Here is a 22948-nt window from a genome sequence, read left to right on the forward strand (position 1 = left end):
TAAATGTTATTCTGATCAGATATACTGTTCATGCTAACATTCTGACTCAGAATTAAGAATTTTAATATTCTTTAATGTACTGAAATGTTTATTATTTTTAATAGAACAAAAAACGTTCTTTTTTACTATTTTTAGATGTTTCAAAGGAACAAGACAAGTGTGTGAGACATTATTATATATTTACAGTGGTTAACCCATACAGAAAAATGGAGTTCAAAGAAAAAATACAGATAACGTTTGTAATTCAAAATTAATAACCTATTCAATATTACAGAGAAAAAAAATTAATAGTGATTACCACCCAAAAGTTTGAGATCGATCTGAGATGTTGTGAAGTTCATGGTATGGCCTTGTTCGACATGCCACTGACATTAGACACACAGTTCTTTTGAACCAAACCAAGACTCTTCGTTCCAGCAGATTTAAATTTGATCATCTGTTTCTTGATGACATCACTGAAATCTTAACAACTCTGACCATGCCAGTCTCAAAATTCCAGGAAGTAATTGCAATTACTGTTGATCTCTAATAGTGCATTCTTCTTTTAGCTTGACTGTGACCAAGACATGAGCTAGTAAGCACATGCTGTATAACTTGTATCTTGTGATTCACATTTTGAATATCATTAACTGACCGATCTTTTATTCTCTCCCTGACAATGTCCACGTAACACTGGATGAAAATATACTGGATTTTTTAATAACTTTTATTTTTCTATATATGTGTTAAACATCATAAATATACAGTAATATTTTTACCATTCTATTTATTGTTTGATTATAGATAACAACAATAAACAGAATGGTAATAATATTACTGTATATTTATGATGTTTAATATATGCATAAAAAAATAAAAGCTATTAGATATATAAGCAATATAAGACTGCTGATCCACTTCATGTGCAGATCACTAAACAAAAGAAATTGAAAATGTTATGATATATGAAAAGAACTGGTGAGGCAAGATGGTTGGATAACTTGGAGAATATGTAATGCATGAAAGAAAAAAAAAAGAGAAAGATATGTCTGTCTCTTTTTTAATACCATCCAAACCTCTAGTTATCTGAAAACAGATAAAAAGAGGTTCACATGAGAGGTTTGGATGATTAAAGAGAAGAACTGTGAAGATATTAGTCATAAAAATCATTATATTGTTACAATTAACACCATCACTATGATTTTTATGCTCTGAAACATGTAATATACATAGGGAAAGACTTACAGAAATGAAATGTGAACCATTATCACTATCCCATACATCCAAGATACATTTGAAAAGACAGCCAGCATGCTTAATAAATACAAGTTCTGCACCATATATCAAATCATCAATCCTCATCATGAAAAACTCCATTCTCTATCACATCCAGGAGTGCATGAATTGCTCGACATCTGAGAAATGCTTACTGAAGATAGACAGGAAGACTTGTTGACATCCAGCTCAGAGAAGATGAAAAATACACTTGCTACCATTGTTATAGCAATAGGGACTGGGAGACCATGCCTTAGAAAAATTAGAAGGTAGAAAACTAAAGTTCCATAGAAGTGGTTACAAGTGCAAGAAGCTGTTTCTGGAGTCAGCAGAAGCAATAGCAGTGAAACACTCTCAACACTTCAATAAGTATGGCTGTATTAATTCAGCAAAAATCTAGTAAAATAGTCATTTTAGAACAACTTCAAATTGATATATAAAACTTCTTTTTATCCAGTAGTAGAAGGTGCTAAATTTCATATTGGTTTCCCAATAATAACACAGTCATTGTGTGCTGTGACAAACTATTTGTGTTTTGAAGATGTTGGTTAGAAAAACAGAGAAATATTAGCAGGCAAATAAATATTTAACCACATTTGGCACTGAGGTGCTACAGGTCTTGTGACCTTTCGTTTAAAGGTCAGATATAAAAAAAATAAAAAAAATATTATGTTCCTTTATCACATCAGTGGCAAGAAAACGTTGTTTTTTTTTTTGACAAAATCATATGTGTAGTGTGATTTTGTCCCAAGCATTAGGATATCAAAACATTTTTTTTCCCCCAAACGAGCTTTATGTCTAGGTCCATTTGTATTTTTAAAGCATAAACTGTGACCAGCTGTTAATTCTATATAACATTTTTTTATATAACAGAAAAGTAAATACTGCTTATGCTATGATTAATATTCAGCTAATTTTCAAACTGAAAAATATAAAAATATTTCATTTAATTTCAATTTTTAAATGTTAATTTCACATGAAAATTCAGAACAAACAATACCTTTAAGATAAACTAAATGTGGAAACCAAACTGAGCTATCCAATGTTTCTAGAATTTTAAAAGATGTTATAAAATCATTTATTTCCATATGTGCACAACATTCTATAATCTTCAAAACTGTATTAGAAGATGGTGCAATTGATGAATGTGCAAGTGGATATAACAAAGTAAATATATTTTCTCTCTGGAAAAAATAGTATACACATGTAGATAAATATACATACATAATGCTGGTTGCATTTAATATCAAAAGGTATACAACTATAAAAATTTACTGGGAAGGTTAAGAAGGGCTTTATGTGTGTGCTGCAAGTACTATTATTGATATTATTATAGTTCAAGAACTCTTCATAGTCTGCTCTAACTCAAATAATGGTCAAAGTGCTTGACAAAAAGTTTGTAATGATGATCAAAACAGAATTTATTCATTTTACATGAGAGAATTTAAAATTATGAGTGTGACAAAATATAAATTTGGATAAATACTGTTCAATGATAAAAATTTTTAAAAAAATGTGTTAAATGAATATAAACAGCCACAATTCAAGTGAATGCATATTTTGTTATATAAGTCACTATAATAAACTTATGACAGGGCTTCATTTCAATGATCACATTGTAAGTCGGAAAGGTTGCAAGTTGGAAATCACTAGATGTGTGTGTTCACTAATGCCATTTTATTCCCTATAGGAAGTAGGCTAGATCCTACCTAACTTTTGGGGATTGGGGAGGGGGGGGGCAGTTCCATACCACTAGAAGAATTGCTTTTTTCCTTGATGTCGTTTTAACAAAGAAATAACTGCTTAAAAAATCACAAATGAAAGCCGTTAGTGTACAGCGGATGGAGTAGTCATCATTAGACTTTCATGGCAAGGTGACTGAAGCAGAAAATAATTTAATAAAATTGACGTGTCTACCACAAACAAGGACAAATCATCTCATGTTGTACTTGACTTTGGGGTGGGCATGCCAAATTATGGCATGTGCTTCCACTCAAACCAAAACTATTTTGATGGGAGATAAAAGCTGTTTTGGGACATATTAGAAACCAATAATTAAGGGAAATTCTATATTTGATTGGTATGTTTAAACAATATTTAAACTAAGTAATAATAAATAACCTCCCACCAACAAACATTATACTGCACTGACCATAGTAACATTGTTCACCCATAGATGCTGCATGGCAACAAGCCAAACAAAATACATTAGAAATTTTATTATAGCACTAAATATAGCGTGAATGCACCATTATTTTGGGGGGAATGGGGGAGACAAATGGGGGAGGCTGTCATAAGTTGCATATATTTTAAGTCGAAGACTGACTGTATTTAGAAAAAAAACTTTTTAAGTGTTAAAAACACTCAAAATTGAGTATTTATAAAGCTCTGCTGCACTTGTTAAAACTGTGTAATGTAGCTCTTGAAAGAAGCCAAACAGTTTCTAATGATTTCAAGATTTATAATTCTATTTTATGAGACTGTTTCTTTTTTTCTTTGAATTGTTTATTTTTTGATAATTCTCTAATTTCAGATACTACAAATGTATCATTCTTAAGCTGACCTCCAAAATTTTTGGAAATCTTGTAGTTCATATAATCATCATAATTCCACTGGATATTAGTAGATGTATGGTCATTTCACACCTTGATGTGCCATATGAATTCTCACCCCGGTAGTCATATTGTGGGCATTTCATAAATTTTCATTTCTCTCTTTCTCTCTCTCAGAAGACCAGTTACTCCAGCCACACCATCCTCGCTGAGGATCTACAACTTCCCTTTTCCCAGGAACTTTATCATCAATTACTGTTTTGAGAAGTCCATCTTCCATTCCTTCTATTGTGTCCAAAGCATTTCAGCTTTCTCTTGTCAATGCTCTTCAGGATAGTTCAAGTTCTATCAATGATTTCTAGGACCCATCCATTTCTCTACCTTTCCGTGCACAAGATCCTCAAATAACCCCCTGTAACACATCTCAAAAGCATCTATCCTTTCCCTATGAGATGTTTTCTTTAGGTTTCACATTCATTTAGAATCTTTAGTTATGTGTCTGAAGATAGATCTCTCCTTATTTGTAAAGTCTCAATAATGTAAAAAAAAATCTCAAATGCAATTCTATCTGATTTTATATATATATATATATATATATATATGTAGAAAGCTTTTTACCTTGGGTATAATATATGTTAAAGATGCCAAGCTATTTTAAACCTGGCTTTACTCCATTTCCCAAGTAAGCAAACACACAAACAAGTCAAGTTTACGCCTGCACGTATTGCAAGTCTAGCTGACCCAACTTGCCTTGACTTGCACTACTTTGCGGGTCAGCTAGACTTGCAATACGTGCAGGTGCAAACTTGACTTGTTTGTCTGATTGCTTACTTGGGAAATGGAGTAAAACCAGGTTTAAAATAGCTCGGCATCTTTAACATATATATATATACACGTTCTCGGCCTCGACCATAGATGGCAACACTATTGGCAAGAGATTTTTTTTCTAAGTTGGTACAACTGTCTGAAACAAAAGTGCTGTCTGTATCCCTTGAAATGGATAAAATTGAGTATCGTGCAGTTATAAAATTCTTTTGAACTTTTGAAAACTGGTTTGAACACTGTCTTGTATACAGCTAATTTAGTGTTCTGACTAATTTCTCTCTTATTCCATATGAATTTATTCAGTTGACTTCCCACCATACCAGTTTTGTTGATTCTGTTGTCTAGTTCCATATTTAATTTACCATCTTCACTAAAAATCATGCCTAAGTAGCTTAAATGCTTTACTTGTTCCACAGGATCTCCGTTCACAACGCAGTTGACATTTTCAATGATTCTGCCTATTTACATTGTCTTTGTCTTTTTATTGCTGACCTTCACACCATATCTATTACAACAGTTATTCAATTTAGTCAGGGAATCTTGCAGACTTCAGCCAACTACCTCCAGAATATTTTGCCACCTTCTTGATATTTATTTTCTATGTTCTTGCCAAAGTCCTCCCATGACTTATGTTTAGCTTTCTTACATTTGTCTCTGTATTCTCTAAGAGCACAAGCTGACTTATTTGCCAGGAACTTTTGATATGCTTTCTTCTTTTTCTTCACTGCCTCTTTAACTTCCTGTGTCCACCATGGAGTTCTGATTTTTCTATCCTTGCAGACAACCTCATCACATGCCTCTCTAGCTGAATCAATCAGGGTTTTCTTCAAGGCTCGCCACTGAATCTCTAATGTTTGGTTGCTGTTCTCAAACTCTTTCATTTTTTCTTCAATAATCATTCTGTATGTTAGTCTACAGTTCACATCTGAGAGCTGCTCAACTTTAATTCACTTTAAAACTTTCTTACATGTTATTCTTTTCAATATGAAATTCAATTTTATCCTGCTCAAGACTAAATAGTGATCGCTTCCAATTTCAAATCCTCGGTACACTCTGGTGTCCTGCACCAGAGAGAAAACATCATTATCGACAATAACATAGTCAATGAGACTTTTCTCATTCCTTGCCTCTTCTCTCCATGTGAATTTGTGCACATTTTTATGTTGGAACATGGTGTTAGTAATAACCAGTCCATGTCATGAGCAGAAATTCAACAGGTATTTGCCATTATTATTAGATTTGCTCTTTTCTCCAAATTTTTCCAAAATATTTTTGTATGTGTGACAATTATTTCCTACTCTGCTATTTAGATCCCCAACAAGGACCAACTTTTCATTTTTCATTATGTTCTAGTAGCTGACTTATCGCTGTTCACCCTGGTTCCCTGGTGAAAACACGGGGGACTTGTTTAACAGGGCAATGCCCCAGCTGGCATGAAATTTTGTCATGTTGTACCATCATTTTGTATTTTGGTTTAAGCCAATAAGAATACAATTTGGTCAGCTAGATCCCAAATTGCCAGCCTATCCTCGTTCATTCAGTATCCAGGTAGATACCCAACAGGGTGCACCACGACAAGGTGAGGATTGGACATTAGGTCAGAAGCCCTGGTCGGTTCTCTGCATTCCTTTAAAGGTTATATGGAGGTCTTCTCTCAGTTATATAGCTTTAACCCTTAAGCACCCTTCATATATATATATAAGTCAAGTTTGCACCTGCACGTAGTGTGAGTCTAACTGACCCACAAATTATTGCAAGTCTAGGCAACTCGTGGTAAAGGTGGAATAAGCTCTGATCACTATTCTTAATATTTACCCTTAATGCAAAGCCCATCTCCTTGAGGAGATGGGCTTTGCATTAAGTATCCAGGTAGTGGCCCCCTTGCCTTTAATGCATAGCATCATACATCTCCTCAAGGAGATGGGCTTTGCATTAAGGGTAAATATTAAGAATAGTGATCAGAGCTTATTCCACCTTTACCATGAGTTGCCTAGACTTGCACTACCTTGTGGGTCAGTTAGACTCACACTACATGCAGGCGCAAACTTGACTATCTGTCTGTTTGCTTACTTGGGAAATGGAATAAAACCAGGTTTAAAATAGCTTGGTATCTTTAACATATATTATACCCAAGGTAAAAAACTTTCTACATACATATATATATATGTGTGTGTGTGTGTGTGTGTGTGTGTGTGTGTGTGTGTGTGTCAGGGGCAAATATTCAGGGTGTGATAGGTTTGCAGTGCTGATCCAGCAAATAGTAATATCACCGATATATTTTTGCATTTATTCCCATTAAAGACTCTCCTAATTGTTTCCCGACTTCATATGATTCCTAAAAGTAAACACAACATACTAATGCTTCTTGAAGAGGCACTTTTCGATGAGTAAACATTGCATCACATTCGTGTTAATAGCCCGGATGTGCGTTCAAAATACATACACCTTTGAAAAGATGTACAGATGATGTAGCAGGTCAAACTTGATAAGTCAGTAATGATGAGTTTTTCATGCAGTACTATCATAATATCCTGTACACCCCTTAAAGGGTACATGTCAGGAATTTGATGAAGAACAGTATTGTAGTCAAAGGAGGTAAGCCTCGTCCTTCTCTTCCAAATTTTACACCTTTGAGTAATTCAAATATATCAACCAATTAAAGCATTCTCCTTCATTGTTATTTTCTAATACACAGTATCCTAAAACAAACATTGTCCACCACTCTGCAGAGATTTGGTTACAATTAATTGATAAAAGTATTCAAAGTTATCCTACAATTAATTGCAATTGAACAATTAAGATGAGCACTGATGTGCTATACATTCTTGAAACTTTCACACATAGATAAAAATGCAATCATAGAGTCAACGTGACATGAATTTTGTAGCACGGGTTGCATAAGCCACAACAGCACACCAAACTCAAATGGGCACGACACCACTGATATATAATTTATATATATATATATATATATATATATTTATTTATTTATTTTATTTATTTATTCTTATGGCAGAGTACAGCTATATTTAAATGTCCAATGTTGAAAGCCATTCTATAGCCTCCTTTGACATACACTTCACAGTGGAAACAGTGAAGGGGACAGTCTCGTGATATGTTTGGTAGTCTGTAGAATATGGATGCAGTCACAGTAAGGGCTATTTCCCATATTCCATTTATGTAGGAGATAGCTGCATCTGCTCGGATTCTGTTAATAGCTGTCCATAGCCTTCTAGAAAGGTTGAAGCTGGTGGCTGCAGAAGTCTTTCACAAGAGAGCCATTTGTTGGCGTGTTCATAGCATACTGCTGGTTCCATGTGTGGTAAGTTAAAGGTGCTGGATCAGAGAAGGCTCTCGTTATGTCCCAAAATGGGTGCCTTGACTTCAGCCTGGGTTCTAGAAGGATTTATAGGGTTGAGTGGAGAGGCAGTAGAAAGTTATTCATAATTTTCTCCAGTTCTCTTAGTGAAATCTGTCTTCATACATTTGATGGGACTATGTTGGAAAGCACTGGTAGCCAATGCAGAGGGGTGGAACACAGGGTCCTGCTAATCGCGCACATGGTTATGTTCAGTTGATAGTCAATAATATATGTGAGAGTACTTCTTTCCCAGATTGATATGCAGTACTTGGCACAGAGTAAACAAGGGACAGGCCTATGATTCCAAGTACCTTGGCTCTGCCACCCCAGTTAATTCCACTAAGTCTTGTGATGATGTTGTTTCTCATTTTTATTTTGTTTTTTACTTTACGAATATGATTTCTGCAGGTCAGACTTCTATCCAGGTTCATTCCCAGGTACTGTAGATGAGGATCATGCTTGACTGGGCCACCACAGAAAATTAGGTTGAGTTGGTGTTTGCCTCCTTGTTGTTAAGATGGAATGGTGTGGACACTGTTTTTGTGGGATTTGGCTTTTGGTTCCACTTTTCTAAATATTTCTTTAGCATCTCCAAATCTGTGTTCAGGGTAACCTCCAGGAAAGTGAAAGAAGGCAATTGGTGGAGTATTGCCATGTCATCTGCATACATATGTTTGCTTGATCATGTTGCAAGAATGTCTGTGATATAGATGTTAAAAAGAGTTGTAGCCAAAACAGAGGCCTTGGGCAAGCCATTCTGAAGGAATCTGGGTCAGCTTTTCCTTCCTCCAATATGGACCCAGATTTTTCTGTTTGTGAACATGAATTCTAGGAAGTGTAAGCTTGTTTTGCATTTTATGATGAAACTGAGTTTTGAGAGGAAGCCTCTGATCCAGACAGTATCATAGGCCAATGTCAAGTCAATGAAGACAGCTTCAGATTTTAATTTCTTTTGGAAGCAGGCCTCAATTTGAGTTGTTAAAGTCAAGACTTGTTCACAGTAGTTTATACCATGCCTAAAGTCAAATTGCTCTATAGGTAGAGCCATCTCAATGAGATCCTTTTCAGTATGATTCTTTCCAGGATCATTTTTTGTTGTTGTTGGTTGAGCATAGAGGGGCAATTGGGCAAAGGTTTCCAATGGATTAGGAAACATTGCCTGGCTTGGGAACTGCAATTATCTTAGATTCCCACAGGTCTGGTAGTTCTCCAGTAGAGATTATGGTGGAGAACAGGACTGACAGCCATGCCTTTCCCCAGTGTTTGAGACCATTGACTCCAGTGGCCTTGCCATTCTTCCAATTTCAAATCCTCTGTACACTCTGGTGTCCTGCACCAGGGAGAAAACATCACTATCAACAATAACATAGTCAATGAGACTTTTCTTATTCCTTGCCTCTTCTCTCCATGTGAATTTGTGCACATTTTTATGTTGGAACATGGTGTTAGTAATAACCAGTCCATGTCCTGAGCAGAAATCCAACAGATATTTGCCATTATTATTAGCTTTGCTCTTTTCTCCAAATTTTCCCAAAATATTTTTGTATGTCTCACAATCATTTCCTACTCTGCTATTTAGATCCCCAACAAGGACCAACTTTTCCTTTTTCATTGTGTCAGTTGCTTTTTCTAAAGCCTCAAAAAATTCCTCCACTTCTCCTTAGTAGAACCTTCTGTGGGACCATAGGCACAAATAAGTCTCATTGTCCAGTTCCCCATTCTCATATTTGCCCACATTACTCTACTTGAGACTGACTGCCATTCAAGAAGATTAGCCTCGTATTTTGTGTTGAATACTATGGCTACTCCTTCTTTTCCTTGATTGCCATTGCCTGAATATAACATTTTGTATTTATTGCTCGGAAAGATCTCACCAGTTTTGGTCTTTTTTTATTTCAGTCACCCCTATTATGTCGATCTGGTACTTATCTAATTCCTCAGCTAGCTCCATTTCTTTGCCATTCAGGTTTCTTACGTTGATAGTACCGATCTTTAACTCTGATGTTGAGTTGGGGTTTGTTTTCAGATCTGTTCCAGTAGCTGACTTTTCGCTGTTCACCCTGGTTCCCTGGAGAAAACAACGGGGGGGCCTTGTTTAACTGGGCAACACCCCAGCCAGCATGAAATTTTGTCATGTTGTACCATCATTTTGTATACTGGTTTAAGCCAATAAGAATACAATTTGGTCGGCTAAATCCCAAATTGCCAGCCCATCCTCGTTCGTTCAGTATCCAGGTAGATACCCAACAGGGTGCACCACGAGAAGGTGAGGATTGGACATTAGGTCAGAAGCTCTGGTCGGTTCTCCGTATTCCTTTAAAGGCTATGTGGAGGTCTCCTCTCAATTACTAACGCCGACTAGAGTTAGAGAAGTCAAGTTCTTCCATCGCTGGTAGTCATCTCTCTCTCTCTCTCTCTCTCTCTCTCTTCTACTATTGTCCAGGAGCTTTATTAGTTCTTTAGCCACTAATGAGTCACTAGATTCCTCATGCAGAGCTAGCATATCTTCAAGCTTTATGTTCTAGCATGGTGTATAATGAGGCTGGAAACTACAAGGGATGGTTGCTTTGGCTACTGTTTTTAAGAATTTGACAAATTTGGTGTAGTTTATGGGCACAGGCAGGATATAAATAAATAAATAATATATTTATATCCTTGCACTCCATCAATGCACGCATAATTCGCATACACCCAGGGCCAGCTCTACCGATGGTGCAAGACTGCAAGATGTGCATTTGCACGGGGCAGCAAGTTTTTTGGGACAGCAAAGTTGGCATAAACTATACGAAAAATAAGGGAGAAGGGGCAGCAAAATATGCTACTGCACGGGGCGACAAAATTCCTAGGGGCTGCCCTGCATACACCTATATGAATCACCTGATCAACATTACTCTTTTGATGGATATTTTGATTTGGTTTGGAGCTGGGTTAGAGGTTACATTGTGATTTGTCTGTGGATTTAGCACTCTTGCAAAATTTGAGATTTTTATCAGTTTTATTGTGTTTTTCCCTTTAGAAAATTAGTGTTATATAGTATATTAATGTACATTTTCATGTTTTTAGTGTTTTATAACATATTTTGTTAAGATATTGCAATATTAAATATAGTTTAAAATAGTGAAAAAAACGTAATAAACTCATTCCAGATGTTTTTAATTACTCTTCATATATATATATATATATAAGAGAGTAAAATGATCAATAAACGAAATTATCTAAAATGATCTTACTGTAAAAACATATTATCTAAGATTTCTCTATATATCACATTTAGTTTAAAGATAATAATGATAATATTGCTTTACCTGTTCATTTGTAATACTAAAGTGCGATTTCAAGTTTTTTAATTCAGAAATTATTTTAAAAACATCCTTCAATTTATTTTGTTGAAGTAATAACCAAGAAATGGAGCAACAGAAATACTTCAGTGCTTGAATGTCTTCCTGCTTCAGAGCTAAAGCAGCATAAATACAAAAATAAATAAATAAATAAATAAAATAGAAATAAAAATAATTGCACAAATGACATACTGCACATTATCAAATTCTTACGAGAAATATGGAAGGCTCGTTAATATTTATATAAGCTGAAAATTATGTATTTCATTTCCAGATTTTATTAAATGATTTAGTGAAAAAAAAAATAAAAAATCTTTGAAGACTGAAATCCAACTATACCACTTATTAATTATCACTTAGTATTCCTAAGCAGTTTAGCTTAAGAATATCAAAATAAATATAAAAGACAATGTGCGTGTATTGGATATTTATAACACTTACTTTTAATTCACATAATAAATTTAGATGCTTGACATAGTCTATGAAAGAAACAAGATTATTACACAGGAGTTACATGTAAAGGTTTCTCATATTCTGGCCAGGATAAACCAAAGGACAACATTAATACTTACTGATCTATGAAGGCTCTTCCAACTTAAAAAGAGGTTTAATCTATCAACATGTGCCTCTGATATACCAGTAGGGATGCTACTTGATCAACAAGATGAACAACAAACTGTCACCTCTTGCTTATGCTAGTTATTTCTTAAACCTGGTAGAATGTAGTTACTCAGCTATTGAGCACAAATGCCTTAACATAATTTGGACATTTAATAATTTTAGACACTATCTATATCAGTAGTCGGCAACCTTTTCAGACTCGCGGGCCACATTCAACTTTTATTTTCAATAATCGGGCCACAGGCGTTTAATTAAGCGAAAATAGTAAGTGAAAAAATATTTGAGTTATCAATTTTTATTATATCAGTCTTAAAAAAAAAAAACAGAAATATTTAAAGTACGAGATATGAAACAAGCATGAAAATGAAACTCAATAAAAAATTATTATCATGTAAAAACCAAGTAATATAGTTTGTGCATCACAATATGTGTGTTTCCCTGCTTTTTTGGCAAGCATCGATAAAATTTTTGGAAATTTTCTAACGAAAATGCGTTCTTTAATGTGCACCAAAATCTCGATTGTCGTCAGATGAAGTCCATTTGTTATCCCCACTCATGATGATCACAAGGTTGACTCTCACCAAGTTGCACGGCAATATCAAGAATATAGATATAAAATTATTTCTAATTTATTATTCATATTATAAAATGTATTATTTAAATAATTCAACATACAAGCCACATGCCATGTAAGTATGGTCAACCTTTTATGGGCCGCATGCAGCCCTGCGGGTTGCCGACCCCTGATCTATATGATGACAGTGTACCACATACGTAGATCATAAGCTGACATATGTTCAAAGTGAGAAATCAGTGTTACATTTGAAAATGTAATGAAATGGACATCAGTACTGCAAGGAACACAACTCTGAGATTACTCACCAATCAGGAACAAAAAGAATGATGCTGGATTTTCTGTCGAGGTTTGTGCCAAGCTACCACCTCAGTGGACTCTTAACCCTAAGAACTTCAGTAGTGAGGAAATAAACTGAGGTACAGTGAAGTTAAAGAAATCTATACACTACTGAAGTTCTTAGGGTTAAGAGTCCACTGAAGTGGGTAGCGTGGCACAAACCTTGACAGAAAATTATTATCTAAATGTACAATACAATGAAACCTTGTACTGTGTACAATTAGATAACAATACTGTGTACATAGAGTACTGTGTACTATTAGGTCAATGTACTGTGTACAATGAGATAATAGTGCTGAATACAGATAATATGAAGATGATGATGATATCAGCCTGTCTTTTCTACCCAATACAGGATGAAGGCCTCTCCCATTGCGGGAGGGTTGGGTCTACTTCTCCCATGGTGACAGTCCATCTTGGGAGAGTGTTTATTCACTTGTATGAATGAATGTATGAATGCAGAAGACAATCACAAACATCCATGCCAAGGCGGTATTTGAACCTGCAGCCTCTTGGCAAGAGAGCAGATACACTAACCACTTGGCCAACCAGGCCAGCATAGATAATATACACAGTACTATTATCTACTAATAGTAGATAGCAGTAGATTGGTGTGGTAGATTAAAGAGAGAGTCAACATAGAAACTGGAATCAAAAATGTGGGAGAGGGAGCCTACTGATTGCACGATCAGAGAATGTAAACAGGTGATACACTTTTTTTACTCCCTTAAACTTCAAATAAGGGAAAATAAAGTGATGTGCATGTGATATTAGTGCACTTACATCTGAGGTAATTATTGCATAAAAGGTTTCATTCATCCATTATGCTTCAACATGTTTGTAGATGCTGGTATTGTAATTAACACTTCAATGAAAGTAACAATAGTACAGTAAGTCTCAGAAGAAGTGTAATAAATTAACCTGGTTGGCCAAGTGAACAGTGTATGTACTCATTCTTCCACCGACATAGATGGCTGTGAAAGTCTTTAGGCGACCAATGACTTCACTGCTTGGTACAAGATCACCACCACACTTATTGAAGATCAGAAGTGGATTGAAAAAAGTTCCATTTTGCTCTCTACAGCAGAGACACTGGATTATCTAATCCTCAAACTGCTCATAGTAATAAAAGTTTTATAACCTTTCGTGATTGAGATTCACATTAAAAAAAAAATGTTTCATTCAAAAAAAGTTAATTTCAGTTGTAAGTTGATACAATATTAAAATGTGAATCATTATTTCTCAAACATTCTCCTTCTATATCTTCACTGATTTGGGCTTCTTTTAGGTAATATGTTAATCATGATTGATATATTATAAGAAGAAAGCATTTCTAATGCTTTCTTCTTATAATAGATATACTTTGTATATTTGTTGTATTTCTTGTTTTTTCTTTCACTTCCTTTCTCCATTTCGTCATCATCATCAAATTCCTGATGTACCCTCAAGGGTGTACAGGATATGATAGTACTACATGAAATATTTACATCATTACTAACTTCTTATCTACAATTTTTCTCCAAATCAGTCTGTTACTTGTCAAGACTCCAACACTATCAGATCTTATATTTCTACCGTCTAAGGCACTTTGTACCATATCAATCCACCTATATCTTGCTCTTCCTCTGGATCGTTTTCCTGCCAACCTTGCAGAGAACACTTGTTTTGCTAATCTTTCCTCGCCCATTCTGTTTAAGTGACCATACCACCTGAGATTAGCTCGGCTAATGCATTCCTGGATGCTGACAATGTCAAGTTCTTTCCTAATATTCTCGTTTTTAATATGATATTGCCATTGATGCCATCTGTTCACGCCCCTAATCTTTCTCAGGACTCTCATATCTGCGGTCTCTAGTCTTTGGTCAAGTATTTACTTCTGACCCAGCTCTCAGATCCATAAGTTAAAACTGGTTTGAACACTGTCTTGTACACTGCTAATTTAGTGTTCCGACTAATTTCTCTCTTATTCCATATGAATTTATTCAATTGACTTCCTACAACACCAGCCTTGTTGATTCCAAAAATCGTGCCTAAGTATCTGAAATGTTTTACTTGTTCCACAGATTCTCCGTTCAAAGCACAGTTTACATTTTCAACGATTCTACCTATTTTCATTGTCTTTGTCTTTTTATTGCTGACCTTCACACCATATCTATTACAACAGTTATTCAATTTAGTCAGGGAATCTTGCAAACTTGTAGCAGATTTATTTAGAAGTATAACATCGTCTGCATAAAGCAAAGAGCTGACATTAACATCTCCAATTTTGATATCATGTTTAATACCACTTTCCTTCATAATGTGATCCATATAGAAAATGAATAACAGAGGGGATAATGTACATCCTTGTCTCACACCAGATTTAACATTAAACCATCTTCCTACTGCCTACTTCCAACTGCTGACTTGCAACTCAAATAAAGACTAAGTATTGCTTGATATAATGCCCTCATTGACACCATATAACTGCAGTGTACTGAATAGATTCTCTCTTGGCACCTTGTCGTATACAGTTTCCAGATCGATAAAACTTAAATACAGATCTTTGTTATATTCCCATGCTTTCTCAACTATTTTTTCGTAAAGTGAAGATCTGATCCTGACAGCCTCTATTTGGCCTGAATCCAGCTTGATCTTCGCCAAGCTTTTCTTCCACAATTCTTCTCAACCGTTTCTCAAGTATACTTAAATCTTGCCCAGAACACTCAGTAGGGAAATACCTCTGTAATTCTCACATTCAGTTTTATTTCCTTTTTTATATATGGTACTATTAGAGCTCTACTCCAATCATCAGGAATTCATCACTCTATTCAGGCCTTCTGTACTATGCAGTGAAGCCACTGTAAGACTTTTATACCACCATACTTCAGCATTTCTCGTCGAATATCATCTACTCCTGCTGCCTTTCCACATTTCAAGCCTTTGATGGCTTTTTCTACTTCAAGTATGGATATGTATTCCTGACTGTATGCCTGTTGAGTGTTTTTTACCACTGTGCTATCACTGTTTGTTTCATTTAGCAATTTTTCGAAGTAATTACCCCATACTTCAAGGATATCTTTTTCTCCCGTTTTCATGTCACCCTTTAGTTCCCTTTAATTTCTTTTTTGTTTCTGTCATCACAGCTATATTAATATTTTTAGATTTTAGTTGTTTTACTGATTATAATTCCTTTGTTGTTATACTTCGCACATATAGCTACTTTTAAAATGTCCGAGATTCCTAATTGTTTAAATTTATTCTTTCTTGGTCGTTTTCGGTTGTGGTCTGATGAATTTTCTAATCCAAGCATTTGAGTTAAAGAAATTTTTAACTTGGTAAGGTAACCAGCCTTATGCAAGATACCCTTGTCCTCCAACCTGGAGGACAAGGGTATCTCTCTCTTAGTCTGGCTCCTACCTCTCATCATAATCTGATCTTGAAAACCTCTAAATGGCATTAACCTGTTATTCTCTAAGTTTCTCTTCCACAATTGTTCTCAATCTCTTTTCAAGTATGTTTGCACAAATCATACTCGGAACACTTAGTAGAAACATTTCTCTGCAATTCTCACATTCAGTTTTATTTCCTTTTTTTATAGATGGGTACTATGAGAGCTCTACTCCAATCATTGGGAATCTGACCTTCTGACCAAACCCTCTGAATGAAGCCACTGCTAAACTTTTATAACTCCATACTTTAGCATTCCTGGTCAAATATCATCTACTCCAGCTGCCTTTCCACATTTCAAGTTTCTAATGGCTTTTTTTCTACCTCAAGTATTGATATGTACTTCTCTTTGCATTCTTCTTGAAAATTGAAATCTGTCACTGCTTGTTTCATTTAACGGTCTTTCTAATTAATTGCTCCAGACATCTAGGATATCTTTATTTTCAGTTTTTCATGCCATCTTTTTCATCTTTGATTCTTTTTACAGTACTCTTTCTTCCATTTCTGATCTTTTTCAATAGCCTCCAGAACATTTAACCACCTTCATGATATTTATTTTCTATATTCTTACCAAATCTAACCAGGACTGTTGTTTAGTAACTTTACACATAGTTTAGCTCTCTTACATTTTTCTCTGTATTCTATTAAGGCATCTGCTGACTTAATTGCTAGGAACTTTTGATAAGCTTTCTTCTTTTCCAGAACTGCTTTTTTAACTTCTTGTGTCCACCATGGCATTCTTATTTTTATATCCTTGAAGACAATTTCGCGACATACCTCCCTAGTTGAGTCAATCAATGCCTTCTTCAGAGTTTGCCACTGAGACTCCAAGGTTTAGTCCTTGTTTTCAATCTGTTTCATTTTTTTTTCAAAAATGTTTGTATAGTCAAGTCTATAGTTTATCTGTAAAAGATACCCAAGTTTAATTTTTTAAAACTTTCTTACATACTGTTCTTTTCAATGTCATATTAATTTTTATCCTGGTTAGCACTAAGTAATGGTCACTTCCAATTTCAAATCCTCTGTATTTATTATATCCTGAACCAGCATGAAGATATCGTTATTAATAATGACATAGTCAATGAGACTTTTCTTATTTCTTGTGTCTTCTCTCCACATGAACTTATGTACATCTTTGTATTGGAACATGGTGTTAGTAATGACTAGTCCATGCCCTGTGCAGAAGTCCAACAAATACTTAAAATTATTATTAGTTTTGTCCTTTTCTTCAAATTCTCCCAAAACGGTCCTAAATGCCTGGTGAGATTCATTTCCTACTCAGCTGTTCAGATCTCCAACAAGGGCCACTTTTTTCATTTTCTTTTTGTCAGCTGCCTGTTGAATTCTAATGACTTGAAAAATTCCTCCTGTTCTTCCTTAGAAAAACCTTCTGTGGGAGCATAGGCACAAATAAGTTTCATTGTTTATTTCCCCATTTTAAATTTTGCCCACATAACTCTACTTGAAACTGCCTTGCTATCAAGGATTTATCTTCATATTTGGTGTTGAATGCTATCACTACTCCATTTCCTTGATCATTATTTCATGAATATGACATCCTATATTTATTATTTAGTAAGATCTCGCCTGTATTTTGTATTCTTTGTGTCAGTAATTCCCAATGTATTACTTTTCCAATTCTTCTGCAAGTTTGATTTCCTTTCCATTAATATATATACTAGTGGCCAAAATTGTGGAAATCTTTTGGATAAAGTGTATTTATGAGGTTTGATGGCTGATAACACTACTTTTTTTTGGAGTAATACAATAAAATTATATATCAATGGAAAGATAATTTAATCAAGAATGTAATGCAGTAACTTTTATGAAGGATTTTTTTATTAGAACAGCAGTTATAAAGAAGAAAAGTGAAACACATAGAAAAAACGAGATATACAAAAATTCTCACAATATGAGTTATTACTTAGTTGGGTAACCTTTAGCGTTAATTACGGCCTTACAACACCTTACCACAGAATGAACCAAGTTTTTTTAGTTCTGCAGCTGTTATAATTGAAACCAAGGTTGAATTATTGCTTCTATTAATCGAGTTTTATTGCTGGGCTGCTTATGACTAACAAGGTTCTTTAGTTGGCTCCATAGATTTTCGATTGGGTTAAGGTCTGGGCTATTCCCAAGCCATTCCAGCAGTGGAATATGATTATCTTGAAACCACTTTTTGCACACAGCAGCAACATGACTAGGAGCTGAATCCTGTTGAAATATAAATGCTTCATTATCTTGGAAAAGATCATATGCAGAAGGCTTCAGTTTGGGCTCAAGTATTTCATTTATGTATTTTTGGAATTTATATTCCCATTAATCACGCAAATTCTGCCCACACCTTTTGATGTCATACAATCCCAGATTATAACACTAACTTGGTGTTTCACGGTAGGTGTAATACAATCAGGATACAAATCTTGTCCGATTCTTCTCTTTACGTATTTTATGCCATCACTACCAAACAGGGAGATTTTGGTCTCATCACTCCAAATAACACTGTCCCATTGTTCTGCTGTCCAGTTAACATGGGTTTTAGCCCAGTTTAATCTTTTCAACCTTTGTTTGAGAAATAAAAATGTTTTTTTTTTCATGGAATTCCAGCATTTAGACTAAATTCCTGCAGTCTGCACCGAACAGTCCATGCACTCAATTTCACATTGTATTGCGCCATTTCATCTTGTATATACCGAGATGATTTTCTTCTATCACGTAGGCACAGTCTCTCAATTCTTCTATCATCACTTGCTGTTGTGCACCTTTTCCTGCCTTTACCAGTCTGGTTTTGTAGTGACTGAGTCTCCTTATACCGCTTCAAAAATTTAGAAATGCCACCTTTGGTTAAGTTTCCACCAATTTTTCTTCTAATTTCTTCATAACTATAGCCTTGTTCACTTAATAGTACTATTTTACATTGCTTTCTGGATGACCAGTCAACTCTTTGCACCATTTCTTTAATTTTATTATGTTTTACAAACTCACTAAATGAAAGAACATAAAAAAAACCAACAAACTTGATAGCAATTAAATAAAACACTGACAAATGTCCTCCTTTAAGCTCCAATACATGACATCAATAGCTGAATCTTACTGTGACCTTACTGGCTCATTGCCAAAACAAAATGACACCTGATTGGCTCTCTAAACACTCATGCTTATTGGCTACATTCAAATGAAGGAAAGCTACTTCATATCAACCTTGCAAGTAGTGCTTTTTTTTCTGGTTATTTGGCTATATTTTCATAGAATACAGATAATTGAACAAACTTTGTTGCATTATATTCTTGATTAAATTATCTTTCCAATGATATATAATTTTATATCATTGGAAAGATAATTATATCATTGGTTCATAACACCACTTTTTTTGGTATTACACCAAAAAAAGTGGTGTTATGAACCATCAAACCTCAAAAATACACTTTTTCCAAAAAGGTTTCCATAATTTTGGCCACTAGTGTATATGGTTCCTATCTTCAGTTCTCTTGACATTGGGTTTCTTCTTCTTCTTCTAAAAGCTTGTTCTAATAGCTGATATTTCACTGTTCACCCTGGTTCCCTGACAAAAACATATTTGTGTTTTCATATTTGTTCCAGTAGCTGACTTTTCGCTGTTCGCCCTGGTTCCCTCGCGAAAACAACGGGGACCTTGTTTAACCGGGCGACGCCGCAGCCGGCATGAAATTTTGTCATGTTGTCCCATCATTTTGTATTTTGGTTTAACCAATAGGAATACAATTTGATTAGCTAAATCCCAAATTGCCAGCCCATCCTCGTTCGTTCAGTATCCAGGTAGATACCCAACAGGGTGCACCACGAAAAGGTGAGGATTGGACATTAAGTCAGAAGCCCTGGTCGGTTCTCCGCATTCCTTTAAAGGCTATGTGGAGGTCTCCTCTCAGTTATACAGCTTATTCAACTAATCTAAAACATACAGGTATATTAAAAAGCTAATTTTATGAAATATCTTTAAGTTAGTTTGAAACATCCTACCTCTACTCTGCTTACTGATTCCAGAGATTAAAGATACACATTGTTCTGAACTATTCCAATTAATTGTTGGTTTATTTGCTGTCACAGCCAAGAAACCTATGAAAAATCAAAACAAGACATGAAAAGTGAGAATATAAAACAGTAAGAAACTGTTAAAAAAAAGTTGTTCAAAAGTAGAATTTAATAAAACTTCTAGGGTCATAAGCTGGATCGTATTTCTGAAATGAAAGCTGGAGTAACAGATGAATCCACAAATCAGTCTTACCCAGCTTTTGTGTGTGCATGCTCACTCTGGCTAGTTTACTTGTTGTGGAGATGAAGAACCAAGTTTCTGAGAAGAACAACATGCTTGGACAGAAGACACTGTGATATCATGTTACTGTTTATCCAGGTCAATGTGGCCATGAAAATAAATAGGATGGCTACTAGTCCAAAAAATTAAGGTGAAACATATGGTCAAAGACTACACAATTATCTATAATAATGAGAACTTGACAGTCTATGACAATGAAAATAAATGATGTGTTAAAACTGATATAATATCCTAACTAGTTTTAAACCAAATTAATATAAGCAATCAAATGCATTTTTGTGAACAAAGTATCCTGAAAATGAATCTTCATAAATCGTAAGATATAAATAACTACCCAATTCTCCATTTACACAGTAGATTGGTTCCAGAAAAAATCATGTAAATAAACCACGTAAAAAAAAATGCAGTGTATATGGAAAAATAGAAGAATGGTTCCAGATGTGAAAACCTGATACGAAGAATAAGTTATTTTCAAACAAAACACACACGCATATATATATATATATATGCGTGTGTGTGTGCATCTCTTAAAGAAAATAGTGTGTCACTAATAAAATATTTATAAATCACTTAAATGCATAACCAACGTATAAGCCTGTCTACGAGAATCACTAATAAATTTGAAAAGGCCCAAATACACTTGCGCATATGGTTATTAGTTAAATTTTATTCACCCGTCACTTTCTGACAGTTGCTGCATTCTTTTGCGTGAGACTGGAATTCATACTGCAACGTCGAACCGTTTTATTCAGTAAAAGGAACTAAATTAGCACTAACTTCCAATAATTCTGAAGGTTGATTTTTTTTACCATGAACTCTGTAATTAATTGTTGAAATCTTGTTTTGATTAGATCTTTGTATAATTCTTCATATCGCACCATACAACTTCAGTTAACATTTAAACTGGTCAGCTCATTCAGTATTTGGATCATGTGTAAGAAAATGACTTTGCAATTTTACTAGCCATTTGAAGCCATTCTTTAATTGATCCTGCAGTGAGTAGAATTTCTTCTTCATCATCATCATCACTTTTTTCTTTTTCATTGAGATTCTCAAGGACAGCTTCTATTATTTTGTCATCGCTAACAGCCTTGTCAACCATCAATTCTTCAATATCTGCAGATGAAAAATCATCAAATCCTTCTCCACCAACTGCATGTGCTAATGTAATTATACTGGAATTTTCAGTTGTATGCAAAGTTGCAGGGTTTTTCTTTTTCACAAATTCTGGCCAAGTAGCTTTCCAGCATTTAAAGTTGATGGTTTCAATTCTGAGAATGCCAACTTAGCAAATTTGATGCAATCTAAAATATAAAATTTCTTCCTCAAATCAATAACTGTCAGTAAATTATCCTTATCTAGTTTATCCAAAATGTATTGGAATGTTCTTCTTATGCAGTAAGTTTTGAAGGTAGCGATCACACCCTGGTCTAGTGGTTGTATCATCATCAAATTCCTGACATGTATCCTCAAGGGGTGTACAGGATATGATAGTACTACATGCAAAATTTACATCATTAGGTGGCAGAAAACAAAATTCCACATTCGAGTGTTCTAAAACAGGATGGACAGGCAACGTTGTCTATAATCAATAAAACTTTCAAGTCCAGATTTTTGTCCATTAAATAGCATTTAACTTCTGGAACAAAACTTTAATAGAACCATTCATTAAAAATTTCTTTTGTAACCCAACCTTTTTTATTTGCCTTCCAGTGCACTGGTAACATGTTAAAATCCACCTTTCGTTGCCCATGGTCTTAGGGATCGATTAATGAGCGATGGTTTTAATATATGATTTCCTGAAGTATTGCAGCAAAATAATAGTCACACAATCTTTAGCTGCTTTATAGCCACCAACATTTTTTTTGTGATTTTGCTATATAAGTTCTACTTGGCATTTGTCTACATTCTGATAGAGTAATCCCTGATATTTAAAACATTGAGGGGGTTCCCCAAAATTCAAGTTTAAGTGCATATGGAAAATGATACTAGGAAATGATAATTATAATGGAAATACCCTTTTTAACAGAACTGAATTCAAACAGAAATTTTAAAAATAAGAGCCATTTGAATCGTGTTAAATTAAAATATACAGTAAAAATATAATTTCTTTTATTTTCTGAACTGAGTTATTTTGAAATCATGTAAAAAAAAAAGCCATGTAAAAAGAGAATTTGCTGTATTATTATTATTATGTGATGCTTCCATAGGGTCCTAGGACTATTATGGAAAGGCATTTCACATGTAGTAGATAATACAGTGCATGATCTGCACTGTATTATATACTACATGCTACAAAATATTCTGTCTGCATTCTTCCAGAATTTTTCTCTCAGAAACCAAAAT

General features: G+C 34.7%; 1 protein-coding gene across 1 annotated transcript in view; it reads right to left on the minus strand.

The window, feature by feature from the left end:
- LOC150094368 (uncharacterized) overlaps nucleotides 1–22948 on the minus strand; it is a 157367-nt gene that overhangs the window by 75935 nt on the left and 58484 nt on the right. The window contains exons 5-7 of the mRNA XM_090412453.1: nucleotides 20290–20385; nucleotides 11298–11446; nucleotides 2255–2438 (exon numbers count right to left, since the gene is read on the minus strand). Of these exons, the coding sequence (XP_090268579.1) occupies nucleotides 2255–2438; nucleotides 11298–11446; nucleotides 20290–20385 (429 nt within the window). The remainder of the gene's footprint in view (nucleotides 1–2254; nucleotides 2439–11297; nucleotides 11447–20289; nucleotides 20386–22948) is intronic.

This window comes from Typopeltis vanoorti, chromosome 22, assembly GCF_054136105.1.
Source record: "Typopeltis vanoorti isolate ZY-2024b chromosome 22, IOZ_Tvanoo_1.0, whole genome shotgun sequence".
NCBI classification, from domain to species: domain Eukaryota; kingdom Metazoa; phylum Arthropoda; class Arachnida; order Uropygi; family Thelyphonidae; genus Typopeltis; species Typopeltis vanoorti.